The sequence below is a fragment of the Eurosta solidaginis genome, chromosome 2 (genome assembly GCF_040869045.1).
Source record: "Eurosta solidaginis isolate ZX-2024a chromosome 2, ASM4086904v1, whole genome shotgun sequence".
Lineage (NCBI taxonomy): Eukaryota > Metazoa > Arthropoda > Insecta > Diptera > Tephritidae > Eurosta > Eurosta solidaginis.
In genome coordinates, this window is record NC_090320.1 from 1,269,237 (window position 1) to 1,282,827 (window position 13,591).

General features: G+C 34.0%; 1 protein-coding gene across 8 annotated transcripts in view; it reads right to left on the bottom strand.

Moving 5' to 3' along the window:
- Nucleotides 1-3,047: 3,047 nt before the first annotated feature.
- The window catches only part of LOC137239097 (uncharacterized), a 306,266-nt gene continuing 295,722 nt past the window's right edge, over nt 3,048-13,591 (bottom strand). For all 8 annotated transcript variants that reach the window (XM_067764016.1, XM_067764013.1, XM_067764010.1 and 5 more), the window contains 3 exons: nt 13,085-13,207; nt 12,814-12,997; nt 3,048-3,395 (listed from right to left, as the gene is read on the bottom strand). In XM_067764016.1, the coding sequence (XP_067620117.1) occupies nt 3,103-3,395; nt 12,814-12,997; nt 13,085-13,207 (600 nt within the window). In that variant the 3' untranslated portion in view covers nt 3,048-3,102. The remainder of the gene's footprint in view (nt 3,396-12,813; nt 12,998-13,084; nt 13,208-13,591) is intronic.

Below are 13,591 nucleotides of genomic sequence, written 5' to 3' on the forward strand. Positions count from 1 at the left end.
AATTCTATTGATACAAAGCTCTTTTTCGCTGAGATATAGCTTATTATTTTCTTCTGCGACCCTTTAAAAAATCTTTTATATAAAAGTGGGCGTAGTCTTTAACCGATCTCGTCCATTTTTTCTAGAAATATTTCCCGCTATAGCGAAAATTTGTGTACCCAATTTTATTACGATCTGTTAATTTTTCTTCGAGTTATGGCTCCCGAAACATAGAAAGTTGCTTAGTCATAAAAGGGGCGGTGCCACGCCCATTTTTTAAAATTTGAAGTTTTTCCTATCTTTTGTTATAAATCCACTTGGGAAATGAAATACCATTGATATAAAGCTCTTTTTTGCAAAGATATAGCTTATTTTATTCGTCCCCGATCCTTTCAAAAATCATTTATATAAAACTGGGCGTGGTCCTTAACCGATTTCGTTAATTCAAAGCATTCCTTATAGTAAAGGCAAAGGGCGGTGCCACGCCCATTTTAAAAATGTTTCCCAATTTTTATCAAGAGTCTCAATATCAGTCCACACGTCAAATTTCAACATTCTAGGCGTATTTTTTACTAAATAATCAGGGTTTTTGTGTTTTTCAAAATGTTATATATACAAAAGGTGGGCGTGTTTATCATCTGATTTCGCTCATTTTCAATACCAATCTATTCTGGGTCCAGATAAACTCGTGTAGCAAATTTGGTGAATATAACGGACAGACGGACGGACGGACGGACTTGGCTCAATCAAATTTTTTTTTCGATACTAATGATTTTGATATATGGAAGTCTATATCTATCTCGATTCCTTTATACCTGTACAACCAACCGTTATCCAATCAAAGTTATAATACCCTGTGTACAAGTACAGCTGGGTATAAAAACACAAAAGAACAAATCAATTCGTGTTGAACCAAGTGCACAAAGTAGAAGCAACTAAAACATACAAGAGAATCTTACAAAAAATAGAAAATTTTACAAGTTTTGCCTCTCAAACTTTTGCGTAATTTGAAGCCAATTAAAAATTCTTTGTTGCGTACCACTGACCAGACTGACAATTCTACAACAAAAGCAACAAACGAAAAAGCACCGGAGCTATGCTGTTGAGATGAAATGTTTCTATGTACCTCCAACAATTATAACGAAAAGTATGGCCAAAGAATCAACAAATAACAAAAACACACACAATAACATCTGCAACAACAATCAATGAAAAATTCAAAAGCATAAAATAACAAAAAAACAACAAAAATCAACTCAAAAATAAGAACAAACGAATTTGGCCAAAATGTAGAACAAACGCACCAGAAAACAAAAAAATGTTTGTGTATGCGTTAAGTCCTTTGCACTTTTATATATAAAGGCTTATAGTGCATACATACATACACATTTTAAAGCTAGACCAAGTTGCAGTTGTACCAATAATGCTATCGTTTTCCTTTTGGAATTATATTGTGCTTTTCTATTGTTGTTTTCACAGTGTGTAATGAAGATGCCAGAAATAAAAGTATAAAAGAACAATTAGTGAGCAATTTTTGGCATAACAAAAATCGAAGAGTCAAATTTGGAATGGCATAGGTAAGTGTAAAAATATGTACATACTGCAGAGAAAATTTGAGCAAATATGTGTGTCATAGAAAAAGTTCCGCCCATTGGCAAGTTTGTGAATTTTTGCACAATACTCCCAGTACTAACATAAAATCTCATTCGCACAATCCTGCCATGTAAGCTTTCTTTACAATGACAACTGAAATTCAGACTTAAAGCATTAAGCTTGGCCTAGTTGACGCTTTCAAACAAAAATTTTCATCGAAATGATAAAACTAGTCTTATAAGGGACACGATTTAATGGTTTGGGTTGGCCTGATGGTGCACGTTGGATTAGATGGTTATTTTAAGTATAAAAGGCTGTGATTCCTCATATTTCGGTCGATTTATTATGATTAAGAAATTAGCACGTCTTATCTTTTTCTCTCTCGTATCGGAAGTATCCTCCCATCTTTATTTTGCAGTCTCACACCTAAGGTTCTTCTATTCTTCTTTTTGCTATAGGGTTACCCTGTAATAAGTTTATACTATACTTACAAAATAAGCTTATACTACGTTTACATAAGCATTGTTGTTTGATGTCAAACGGTTGTCTTTAGGCATTCCGCGTAAGATAATATCCCTTCAGAATGTGGCGAATTAGTATAAAGTTGGGGTTTTGTGTCGCTTTGGAAAGATGGTGTAGGTTCTACCTCCACTGCCTTTGATAAAAAGGAGAAGAAGGAGGGGGGTTTAGGTGAACGAGAAAAAAATTTACTGGTGATTTTAATCAATAATAAATGAATAATAAAAAATTTTATACTATACTAGACTTTGGCTTTTTCCATGGTATTCTAGATGGGCGAAAAATCACGACTCAGGCGCTTATGAAATCCCTCAATAATATCTTATTGGTCAGGGCGATGCATAATCATCTATTTTAAATTTAAAAAAAATAAAATAAAATGCTAGCCTTCATCTCAAATCGCACATTTTATTATAGGCTGCCCCTGTTTGTCTGCCCTGATGTGGTGGTAGCATGCTCCAGGGTTCACGCCTCGGTCAAAGCAACATCAAAATACTAGAAGCAAGATTTCTTTCAATTAGAAGGAAGTTTTACTAAGTGGTGTCGCCCCTCGGCAGTGTTTGGTAAGCACTCCGAGTGTATTTCTGCCATGAAAAGCTTCTCAGTGAAAACTCATCTGCCTTGCAGATACCGCTCGGAGTCGGCATAAAACAAGTAGGTTGCGTCCCGCTAATTCGTAGGAATAATTGAAAGGAGCACGACACAAACTACAAGAGAAGCTCGGCCTAAAATATCTTCAAAGGCTGTCGCGCCTTTCATATTTTTTAAATTTGTCCGGAAAATTCAGTTCGTCAGTTGTTTTATATAACATATTCTATTAATCGGGTGTTGCTTTGTCCCCGTATAATTTGAGACTTATTACTCACTTGTTGTTTTTTGCAATATAAGAAAAACTAAAGAAAACTCAATAATCTTTTTTAATTTTTATTTATTAAATTTGTTTCATTTTTTACATACAATTATAAATAATTTATTTTAATTTGATTTACATGTATATGCAATTACAACTTATCACCGCAGTCTATGCGCTATTCGCTTTCTGAGCAATTTATTTTTTTCACAAATTGTCCTTTCAGATTCTTTTTGATCAGAGTAGAGTTGGTAGTTTTGTAAACAAGCTTTGTTTTCGGTAGCATTTGTTTTTGTTTTTATTTGACGTCCTCTTCTGGCTACTTGAATAATGTCTTCTATTGTGTTGCCCAAAAGTCTATTGATTGCAGTTAAGAACAAAAGGGCTGCAGCTGCAGTGAGTAATTGTGATTCACATGAGAGTTTCGTTGTGCCAACAGCTGCTGATGGGTGGTCTGCAAAGATAATTGAAATAAAAAAAAAAATAAAAAATGTTAGAAGCGTATAATATATTCTCTAATAATTTATAATTAAGCTTTAATATTCATATAAATCTTAAAGGCTAGAAATTGTATCTTAATTTTTGCCGATTTTTTTGTGCACGGCTCCCTGGATAATATTTTTCATTAAACTCACGGGGCTACATTTTCTTCCCGCATGTGATAGTTAAGGAAAGCAGGATTTCAGATAAATTAATTTCAAAATCGCCCACATGCCCGCTATACATACCGCCAAACGGTTTGACTATATATGAAAAACTAGTTAAATGCGGTTTTATTTATTATAAACGGTGTAGGAGTGGGGTGTGCGAGCCGTATAATGTGTTGGCCTTCAATTTCGGAACCCTTTAAAAACACCGAGTTTTTCCATGTTATTTTCGATTTTACTTTTATAAAATAACTAACAAACTCGGTAGACGTTATTCTGACCTAACTTTGGGCTATCTGCACAAGTTTTAAGAAGTTTTTACCTCTTACTCTCTTCCCCTCTCTCACCCTTGCGTTATACTTTTAATTTAACCTCTCTCTGCGTCTCTTCTCCCTCCCCCGCTACAACAAAAAAATGTGTCAAAAAAAAATAATCATAAGGTGGACCATGCTTACCATTTTGTGGTATGAAAAATAGATAACATACGATTTTCAAACCTACTCAATATGCTCACAAAATTTCACTAGAATCTGAATTACAGGAATAATTTTCTCGTGTTTCTCTAATCGTACATAGTTTATTCTTTTTATAAATGTGGTAAAATCACGACTCACGAATAAGGGGTGTCGGTTTCAGAAAAACGTTGATAAAAGCTGAACTCTGCCAGAGAAGCTTATGATTTCTATGAACGAGATGTAAGTGAATATCTTTACAAAAATATTTCACTCATTAAAATTAAATATTCATGCATTCAAATTTTAAAGAAAAACAAACTTCGCAGTTTTTATGGTGCTTAAACAAGTTTTTCGAAATTTCCTCCAAGTAAGTGTTCGACCCCGGCCAACGTGTTTTTATTTTTTTTATTTTTTAGTTATACGCTCTAATAAACATCTTTGTTGCATGTAACATATCGACATGAATTACTCTCCTTGGTGGTATTAATCTCTGAATTAATTGCTCCAGCTTAGCGTTAAGCATTTAATGTAAGATTAGCCAATGCTACCCTGGGGATAGGAATACTTGTATTGTTGGGTTTCTGTAATCGGAAATTAGCTGTAAATTTGTATCTAGAATACATGAGTGTGCCTGTATGTGAATGTATTATGGTGTTCCTTGTTTCTAAAATTGTTGAAATAATATTTTATGATTGCCGGATAGGTCTCATAAGTCCGCAGTAGTTTTTAATAATGGTACTTTTGAGCCCTGAATTAAATTGCATTTGATGTACACGATCAGTCTTGTTGGGAGTGAAAAAGCAGCCGGTTGAATAGAAATTGTTCTCATATTCTACCAACAATAAACAACTATTACATTAAATCTGTTTATTTCATTATTTTCAGTTATTAATATGAAACCAAATGTGCTATGCATGAAATAATGTATTTCTTCAAGCTTTCTCTGCTGTTTAGAACTTGCTCAGATATACCGTTAAATATGTTACGATATTAGAAAACTGCAAGAATTATTAGGTTAGGTTAAGATAAAAGACCTCTTATAGACTAAATGTGTCCATAAAACCATAATACCAGAATTTATTTGACGACCAAACGGAAAAACCCCAATTAGGTACAGGACTAATGTTGTAGAATAATGCCGTCCTCCTAGCAAATACTAGGAGTTTTCTAGGGTCTAGCTTATATGCTGAATCAAGACGGCACTTCAAAAATGGTTGAATACGGTGAGCTGGGTCGGTGTGTCAAAGGTGGGCAATATTGGTATAACATTTTTTATTGCGGGTGCAACCGATTCAACTAACGCTCGCCGGGGAAGTTTTTTGTTCGTCATACATTTCGTGGCCACCCTGATTTAAAAATACTATACTTAGTAAAAATGTGTGTACTTAATTACAAACATTTGTAGCAACAATGACTAAGTAGTAAGCAAAATTAACGCGTCTAAACAATGAAAATACACACACACGTATTTTATATACCGAAAAAATTATCCACCTATATGTATCTACGAAATTGATTTCCTTTTTATTTTTTGTGCAAAGCCATAACATTTATGTGCCATTTACAAGTATTTTTGAGTGTGAGACAAAAACACTTTCAGCATTTGTGGGTAACATTTAATTAAAATCATTCATTTAATCACCTTTAACTCTTCAACCCCCTTCCTAAATGCTTCAGATCCTGGCTCTCATTAATTTGTAAAAAAAAAGTTCAGCTTTACCATAAAACACTTTCTTTTTATTCTTCTTCTCTTTTCATTTTCTTTCCATGATCAACAAACTCATACACCATTTGGCTACCGCCATTCATTTGTACTTTAGCAAATTTTTCACTAACTTTGATTTAACGCTTGGCACTTAATCAATGTAATGGCGTTCACATTCTGCATATCTTCTTCAATATAGCATTTACTATTACTATATATGTATGTGTATGTATGTCTGTATGCATGATACGGCTGTGTGTAATTGTGTGATGGTTGTTATAAGCATTAATTTTGCTGTCCTGCCATGCTGTCTCACATTCTGTTATGTTGTTGCATGTTAGATACAAAACAAAGATTTTATGAGAATCTGTCTTTTTTCTTTTAGAGAGTTTATTAAATTATGTGGGGTGGGGAGGTGTCTGCAAACTGACTGTAATGTTATAGTTGCTAAAACAAAACTTGTATTCCTCAAGTAAAGAACTCTAGTTCAAGATTAGATCAAAACTGTCTGAACAGGACGAGTTATCGATTTTTAAGTTATTCCAATTCTGTGCTTTCACCTATTTTCAGCATTCTCAATCAACATTGTGATGCCGTTAAAGATTCTGGTCTTGAAACGGTTAAAAATATATTTGATTTAGTTATTTATGTACGTCTAGCTCAGATCCAAACACAAGTATGGCTACCAACTGCAGGTAGTCATTCATAAATCCTATAGTGCCATAGACTTACATTGCGTTATGGTAACCGATTTTCACAACAGGTTATTTATATCGAAATCAGCCTCTGAAAACTACATACCGATATGTAATTTTTTTCAGGCATATGATTCCGTTTACATATGTAAATATGTTTGTATGTATGAAATTGCCAACTGTATCTGAGATTGATAATCTAGCCAGAAGGATATGATATCGAATCTTAATAGATTTGTGTGTGTGTTTATGTGGCAGTCAAATTCGTACAATCCATATTTTATCTTATTTTCTAAGCTTATTTCCAAGCCTCAGTCATTTGTTTCTTTGGTACTAATTTTTCACTACTATTTTTTTTTTTGTCTATTAAACATGTCCTTATTCAACACCCCAATGAGGAAAACATCTAGGTCTGAACCCCAGTGATTCTTTTTTTAACAATATTTAGCAACAATTGAGATAAGAACGACGGTTTCGTAAGATTCGTAATACTTAAATAGCTTATATGTATATATTCAATCAATATAAAAAATCAAGGCGCCAGTTTTGTTCAAAATTTTTTTTATTACAAAAATAATCAACCATTTGTATATATTCATTAGAAATATTTGTAGTCAAAGCTGCGAATGCATAATTTTGGTGATTTCTTCTACAAAAAGAACGTATCTTGTAAGAAAAAATTCTCCTTGCAAAAATAAATATGAAGTTTTTGAAATTAATGGATTCTATTGGGATTGGAACCCAAGTATTAGGCAAGAAAAGAAAATTTTCGGTGATGCGCTGAATGCCCTAGCTTTATTTATGTAAATCTTCTTCATTTTGTGCTTAATTGTGATATTACGCCAGTTGTGACTGTGACACCTCTTAAGCCGTGACAATAGCTGTAGTGGGTGTGACATCATAGCACCAGAACGTCGCTGCCACCATTGAGTATAATGGCGAACGGACATTTTAGATCATTTCATTTGCTAATATGCAAGATGCATCCTTCTACTTGTGTTCATCCTTTACTGAAACGCGGAAACGCGAAAAACTCTGGTTTAGGGATTCTCATAGAAATATTTTGAAGGATGTTTAAAAAACCTGCAGCTATGCTTCGATATTATTCTCTTTTTATTATTAAAGACATTTTATCTTTTATATATATGGCAAGCTATTCAAAAAACCTATATCCAAATAAGAAAAAAGTGATATTTTGCTTTATTTACAGAAATCCGATAGAGCTTCCCCAATATTATATTTTGAAAACCTGAGAGCTATATGCATAGTGATTTTATGCTGAAAGCTAATTAGCACCATTATCCGTACTTGACTTAAAATTTAAATTAAATAATCCACTTCTTTTGGGATCATTAAAAGTATAACACAAACTTTTCAAGTTTTGCAAAATTTTGTCACGATTCCAGAAATAAACTATGTACCTAATATCAATAATACTCCCTAAAAAATCTGGGGCATATCCCTATTGTTACAAGAAGAAGAGCAGCAACAATTTGAAAGTGTATAAAAAACAAGTAAGGAAGGTTAAGTTCGGGTGTAACCGAACATCACATACTCAGTTGAGAGCTATGGTGACAACATAAGGGAAAATAACCATGTAGGAAAATGAACCGAGGGAAACCCTGGAATGTGTTTGTATGACATGTGTATCAAATGAAAGGCATTAAAGAATATTTTATGAGGGAGTGCGCCATAGTTCTATAGGTGGACGCCATTTAGGGATATAGCCATAAAGGTGGATCAGGGTTGACTCTAGAATGCGTTTGTACGATATGGGTATCAAATGAAAGGTATTAATGAGTATTTTAAAACAGAGGTGGATCAGGGTTGACTCTAGAATGCGTTTGTACGATATGGGTATCAAATGAAAGGTATTAATAAGTATTTTAAAACAGAGTGGGCCTTAGTTCTATAGGTGGTGGTGGTCGCCTTTTCGAAATATCGCCATAAATGTGGACCAGGGGTGACTCTAGAATGCGTTTGTACGATATGGGTATCAAATTAAAGGTATTAATGAGGGTTTTAAAAGGGAATGGTGGTTGTTGTATAGGTGGTCGCATTTTCGAGATATCGCCATAAAGGTGGACCAGGGGTGACCCTAGAATTTGTTTGTACAATATGGGCATCAAAAGAAAGGTGATAATGAGTATTTTAAAAGGGAGTATTCCTTAGTTCCATAGGTGGACGCCGTTTCGAGATATCGCCATAAAGGTGGAGCAGGGGTGACCCTAGAATTTGTTTGTACAATATGGGTATCAAAAGAAAGGTGTTAATGAGTATTTTAAAAGGGTGTGGGGCTTAGTTCTATAGGTGGACGCCTTTTCGAGATATCGCCATAAAGGTGGACCAGGGGTGACTCTAGAATGAGTTGGTACGATATGGGTATCAAATTAAAGGTATTAATGAGAGTTTTAAAATCGAGTGGTGGTAGTTGTATATGTGAAGGCGTTTTCCAGATATCGACCAAAATGTGGACTAGGGTGACCCAGAACATTATCGGTTGGATATCGCTAATTTATTTATATATGTAATACCTGGCAAGATTTTAAGGGTGTTTTATTTCGCCCTGCAGAACTTTTTCATTTTCTTCTACTTAATATGGTAGGCGTCACAACCATTTTATAAAGTTTTTTCTAAAGTTATATTTCGCGTCAATAAAACAATCCAATTACCTTACCATGTTTCATCCCTTTTTTCGTATTTGGTATAGAATTATGGCATATTTTTCATTTTTCGCAATTTTCGATATCGAAAAAGTGGGCGTGGTCATAGTCGGATTTCGTTCATTTTTCATACCAAGGTAAAGTGGGTTCAGATAAGTACGTGAACTGAGTTTAGTAAAGATATATCGATTTTTGCTCAAGTTATCGTGTTAACGGCTATGCGGAAGGACAGACGGACGACTGTGTATAAAAACTGGGCGTGGCATCAACCGATTTCGCCCATTTTCACAGAAAACAGTTAACGCCATAAAATCTATACCCCTACCAAATTTCAAAAGGATTGGTTAATTTTTGTTCGATTTATGGCATTAAAAGTATCCTAGACAAATTAAATGAAAAAGGGTGGAGCCACGCCCATTTTTAAATTTTCTTTTATTTTTGTATTTTGTTGCACCATATCATTACTGGAGTTGAATCTTGACATAATTTACTTATATACTGTAAAGATATTAAATTTTTTGTTAAAATTTTACTTTAAAAATTTTTTTTTTTTAAAAGTGGGCGTGGTCCTTCTCCGATTTTGCTAATTTTTATTAAGCTTACATACAGTAATAAGAGTAACGTTCCTGCCAAATTCCATCATGATATCTTCAACGACTGCCAAATTACAGCTTGCAAAAGTTTTAAATTACCTTCTTTAAAAAGTGGGCGGTGCCACGCCCATTGTCCAAAATTTTACAAATTTTCTATTTTGCGTCATAAGTTCAACTCATCTACCAAGTTTCGTCGCTTTATCGGTCTTTTGTAATGAATTATCGCACTTTTTCGGTTTTTCGAAATTTTCGATATCGAAAAAGTGGGCGTGGTTATAGTCCGATATCGTTCATTTTAAATAGCGATCTGAGATGAGTGCTCAGGAACCTACATACCAAATTTCATCAAGATAGCTCAAAATTTACTCAAGTTATCGTGTTAACGGACGGACGGACGGACGGACGGACGGACATGGCTCAATCAAATTTTTTTTCGATCCTGATTATTTTGATATATGGAAGTCTATATCTATCTCGATTCCTTTATATATGTACAACCAACCGTTATCCAATCAAACTTAATATACTCTGTGAGCTCTGCTCAACTGAGTATAATTATATAAACGAAATTATTCAGAACATTAAAAATATGCTTTAAATGGTTTCCTAATTTCCAGTTTTCGAGTGGTTCTTTGGCTTGTAGTTACATAACTACTTAGTAGTTCTAGCCAATGAATGTGACTACTAGGTATTGACATATCTACACGAATCCAATATCTCTCGGTGTTCTACATCGACAGCGTGAACATGTAAACAAACGTAAATATTCACACAGTCTTTAAATGAACATTCACGTCTATTGAATATTCGTATTTATGTATGTATTATTAGTGTCCATTTAGACAAAACCATGCTTGACTAGCGCTGGGTTATTAATCAAGATTATTTTTAATGTCTCACATCCTTTACCAACGCCAGCTGTAAATATTAATAAGCGTAATGACAACAAAAACAAAGGAGCGATCCAATGTTTCCAACGGTAACATTTGAGACAAAAGAGTCCATTTCACTTTCATTTTATGTCTTATTTCTGGATTTTCTCTCCATAATTCTTGAAGCCGATTAAATTTTGAGTACTACTTTTCATAGTTTAATTGGTATTTCCAATATATTTTAATCTCTACTAATTTGAGAGCTTTCCTTCTACCACCTTATTATTACGAATACTTCTAAATAATTGTTTTAATTTTGGCGATTACTACAGCGGCCGTCGTGATGTGGTGGGTGGTAGCGAGCTCCGCCTACTACACCGAAGATCCTGGGTTCAATTCCCGGGCAAAGGAACACCAAAAAATTGTAACAAGTTTTTTTTTTGTGTTTAATTAGAAGGAAGTTTTTCTAAGCGGGGTCGCCCCTCAGTAGTGATTTGGCAAACACTCCGCGTGTATTGCTGCCATGAAAAGCTTCTCAGTGAAACCTCATCTGCCTTGTCAGCTTACAACATGTAGGTCCCGTCTCACTAATTACTGGGAAAAATTAAAAAGCAGCACGACGTAAAGTGCTAGAGAAGCTCGGCCGAAAAATCGATTTTGCGGCTATAGCGGGTTGTATTTATTTATGTTTTAAAACCCACATAAGTCTAAAATTAATTTATTGATATAAGTTTATATATACTTTCATACATATGTATATGATACGCCTTGTTGGATAAGCAATAAAAAAAACAAATCAAACCAAGAATACATAGAAAGGAAAATGTGTAAATTAACTAACACACATAAGTATGTATATAGGTACCATGCTAGTGACCTTATAAAAACATACAGGGTTGAAATTTTACCCTTAATCTGGAGTTGCTTTCGTACTCCATACATGGTTATAATTTAGATTATACTGGTTTTGGTTTAAACGCACAGAATTCGGTTTAAACCTTCAAGTAGAGAAGTCTTCGCTAGCGATTTGAACACGAAAAATTTTGTGGTCTACCGTATAGTTTGGAAATTCCGCAGCGCAACCCTTTCAAGGGGTTTCCTGCGAAATTCATAGCTTCACCATCCCAATTGTCAACCTCCCTACCCGTGGCGAATCCAGCTTAGTTAGCCAGTGCGGCTCTGGCGACCTCAAGTTCCTGACTCTTGTTATCGAAAAAAATATGTTTTTTAATGAAGAGTTTTCGATTTTTTTTCGATCAAAAAACGACATCTTTCCGACAGCAAATCGATAACTATTCGTTAACAGAATCATATATTTCAGTAATAAATTGATAGCTTTACTATAATACGTGGCGTTTTTTTCGATATCAAATCGATAGTTTTTCAATGACAAATCGAAGTTTTTCGATAACAAATAACAAATCGATAACCAACAACACGTCGATTATTCGTCTATAATAAACTCCTAACTCTACGATAACAGTTGTTATCGATAATATGCCGATAACAAAGCGATAATAACAACAGACCGATAATTTTTCGCATTTACAAATTTATGTTTCCGAAAAATGCCAAAATGACTCCAAAGAAGTCCAGAAATTATTGCGAATCAGTGTCTACTATAACCGCGAAATCATCTCGAAATGGCTCCGGAATAGTGGTGCAAATAATCACAAAATGTTCCCAACACATTTCAAAATGATCTGAAAATAGTACGTGAAACGGTAATCAAAATAATCTGAAAATTAACTCAAAATAATACCAACATTATTACAAAAAGGTATAAGGGCATTTCACATTATATTAAGTATAACAGATATAAAAAAAAAAAAACATTTGGCAATATATTAAATTTAAATTATCAGTGGTAGTGGGAAAATCTTTGAAAATAAAAATTATTCACTGGACCGAAAAATTTCAAAATAGAAAAACATATCACGCTGAGAAAGCAATCTCTAAAGAATACACAAAAATTGTCTACCCTAGGTATTACAAACTAGCGCCAGTTAGCTCATCGAAGAAACACCTAATTATAATACAATAATAAATCGTTTTTTGAAAATGTTTCCAAAAGAAATTTTTTTCGTGAATATGCAATAAAGTTTAGGAAAATGTATGCAGTTTAATAGCAAATTGGTTTGCAATGTAAACAGTGTAAGTTTTAAGTAGCAATGGGCTGCCGTCTATTTTTGAGCTTATTTTCTCTTAGGCGATTCAAAGTATAAAATGTGGTTTTACTTACTGTTATAATGCGTAAAATATAATTCGTTATTTTCATCGAAACCTTCTGCATCGGGTAAGTTACCAAATGGATACATATTCAATTCTGGTGAACGGCCAGAGGCTAAGATGCGTGGCCGATCCTCTTCTACAAGCTTTTCAGTTTCTTGTATATAAATGTCATAGATTCGAGCAGTGCATTTGAGCTGCAATCGTATAAAAAACAAATTAGAAAATCAAGAATTTCACTGTTTTCTTATTGCTTTATTTATAGCACATAATTTTTATAATACCTTTAAACGGCCCTTGATGAAATGTTGCGGTGTAATGATGAAATTGATTTCCATAATTGCAGATTCAAGATTTTCTGTGAAATGACGCTGAATGCCAAATGTGCGCAAGGAATGCGGAGGAACCTTAAAAGGCAGAAAGTAAAATTGTTTATTGTCATGTTAAATGGAATAATTATGTCTATGACATGTGCTAACATTAAATAGCAAATAACTTTGAACGAAAATTGTTCTTCTATAAATAAGCTTTAAATGTTTTTTTGCTGTATATTCACTTTAAATTACGCATCTCGTTTACATGCAAGCAAAATCCAATCAAAAAGTACTATGTCACATATACGAGTGAAACATGACGGGTTATGTAATTTCCACTTATTTACTTGCAGTTTAGTTCAAAGGAATGACGCCCACCTAATGCGATGTAATTTTTGACTAGTAGTCGGCAGGTCGACGACGACACTAACGCCTGCATGAACCCGCATTTATTTGTGAATTTTGTAAAGATGTGCA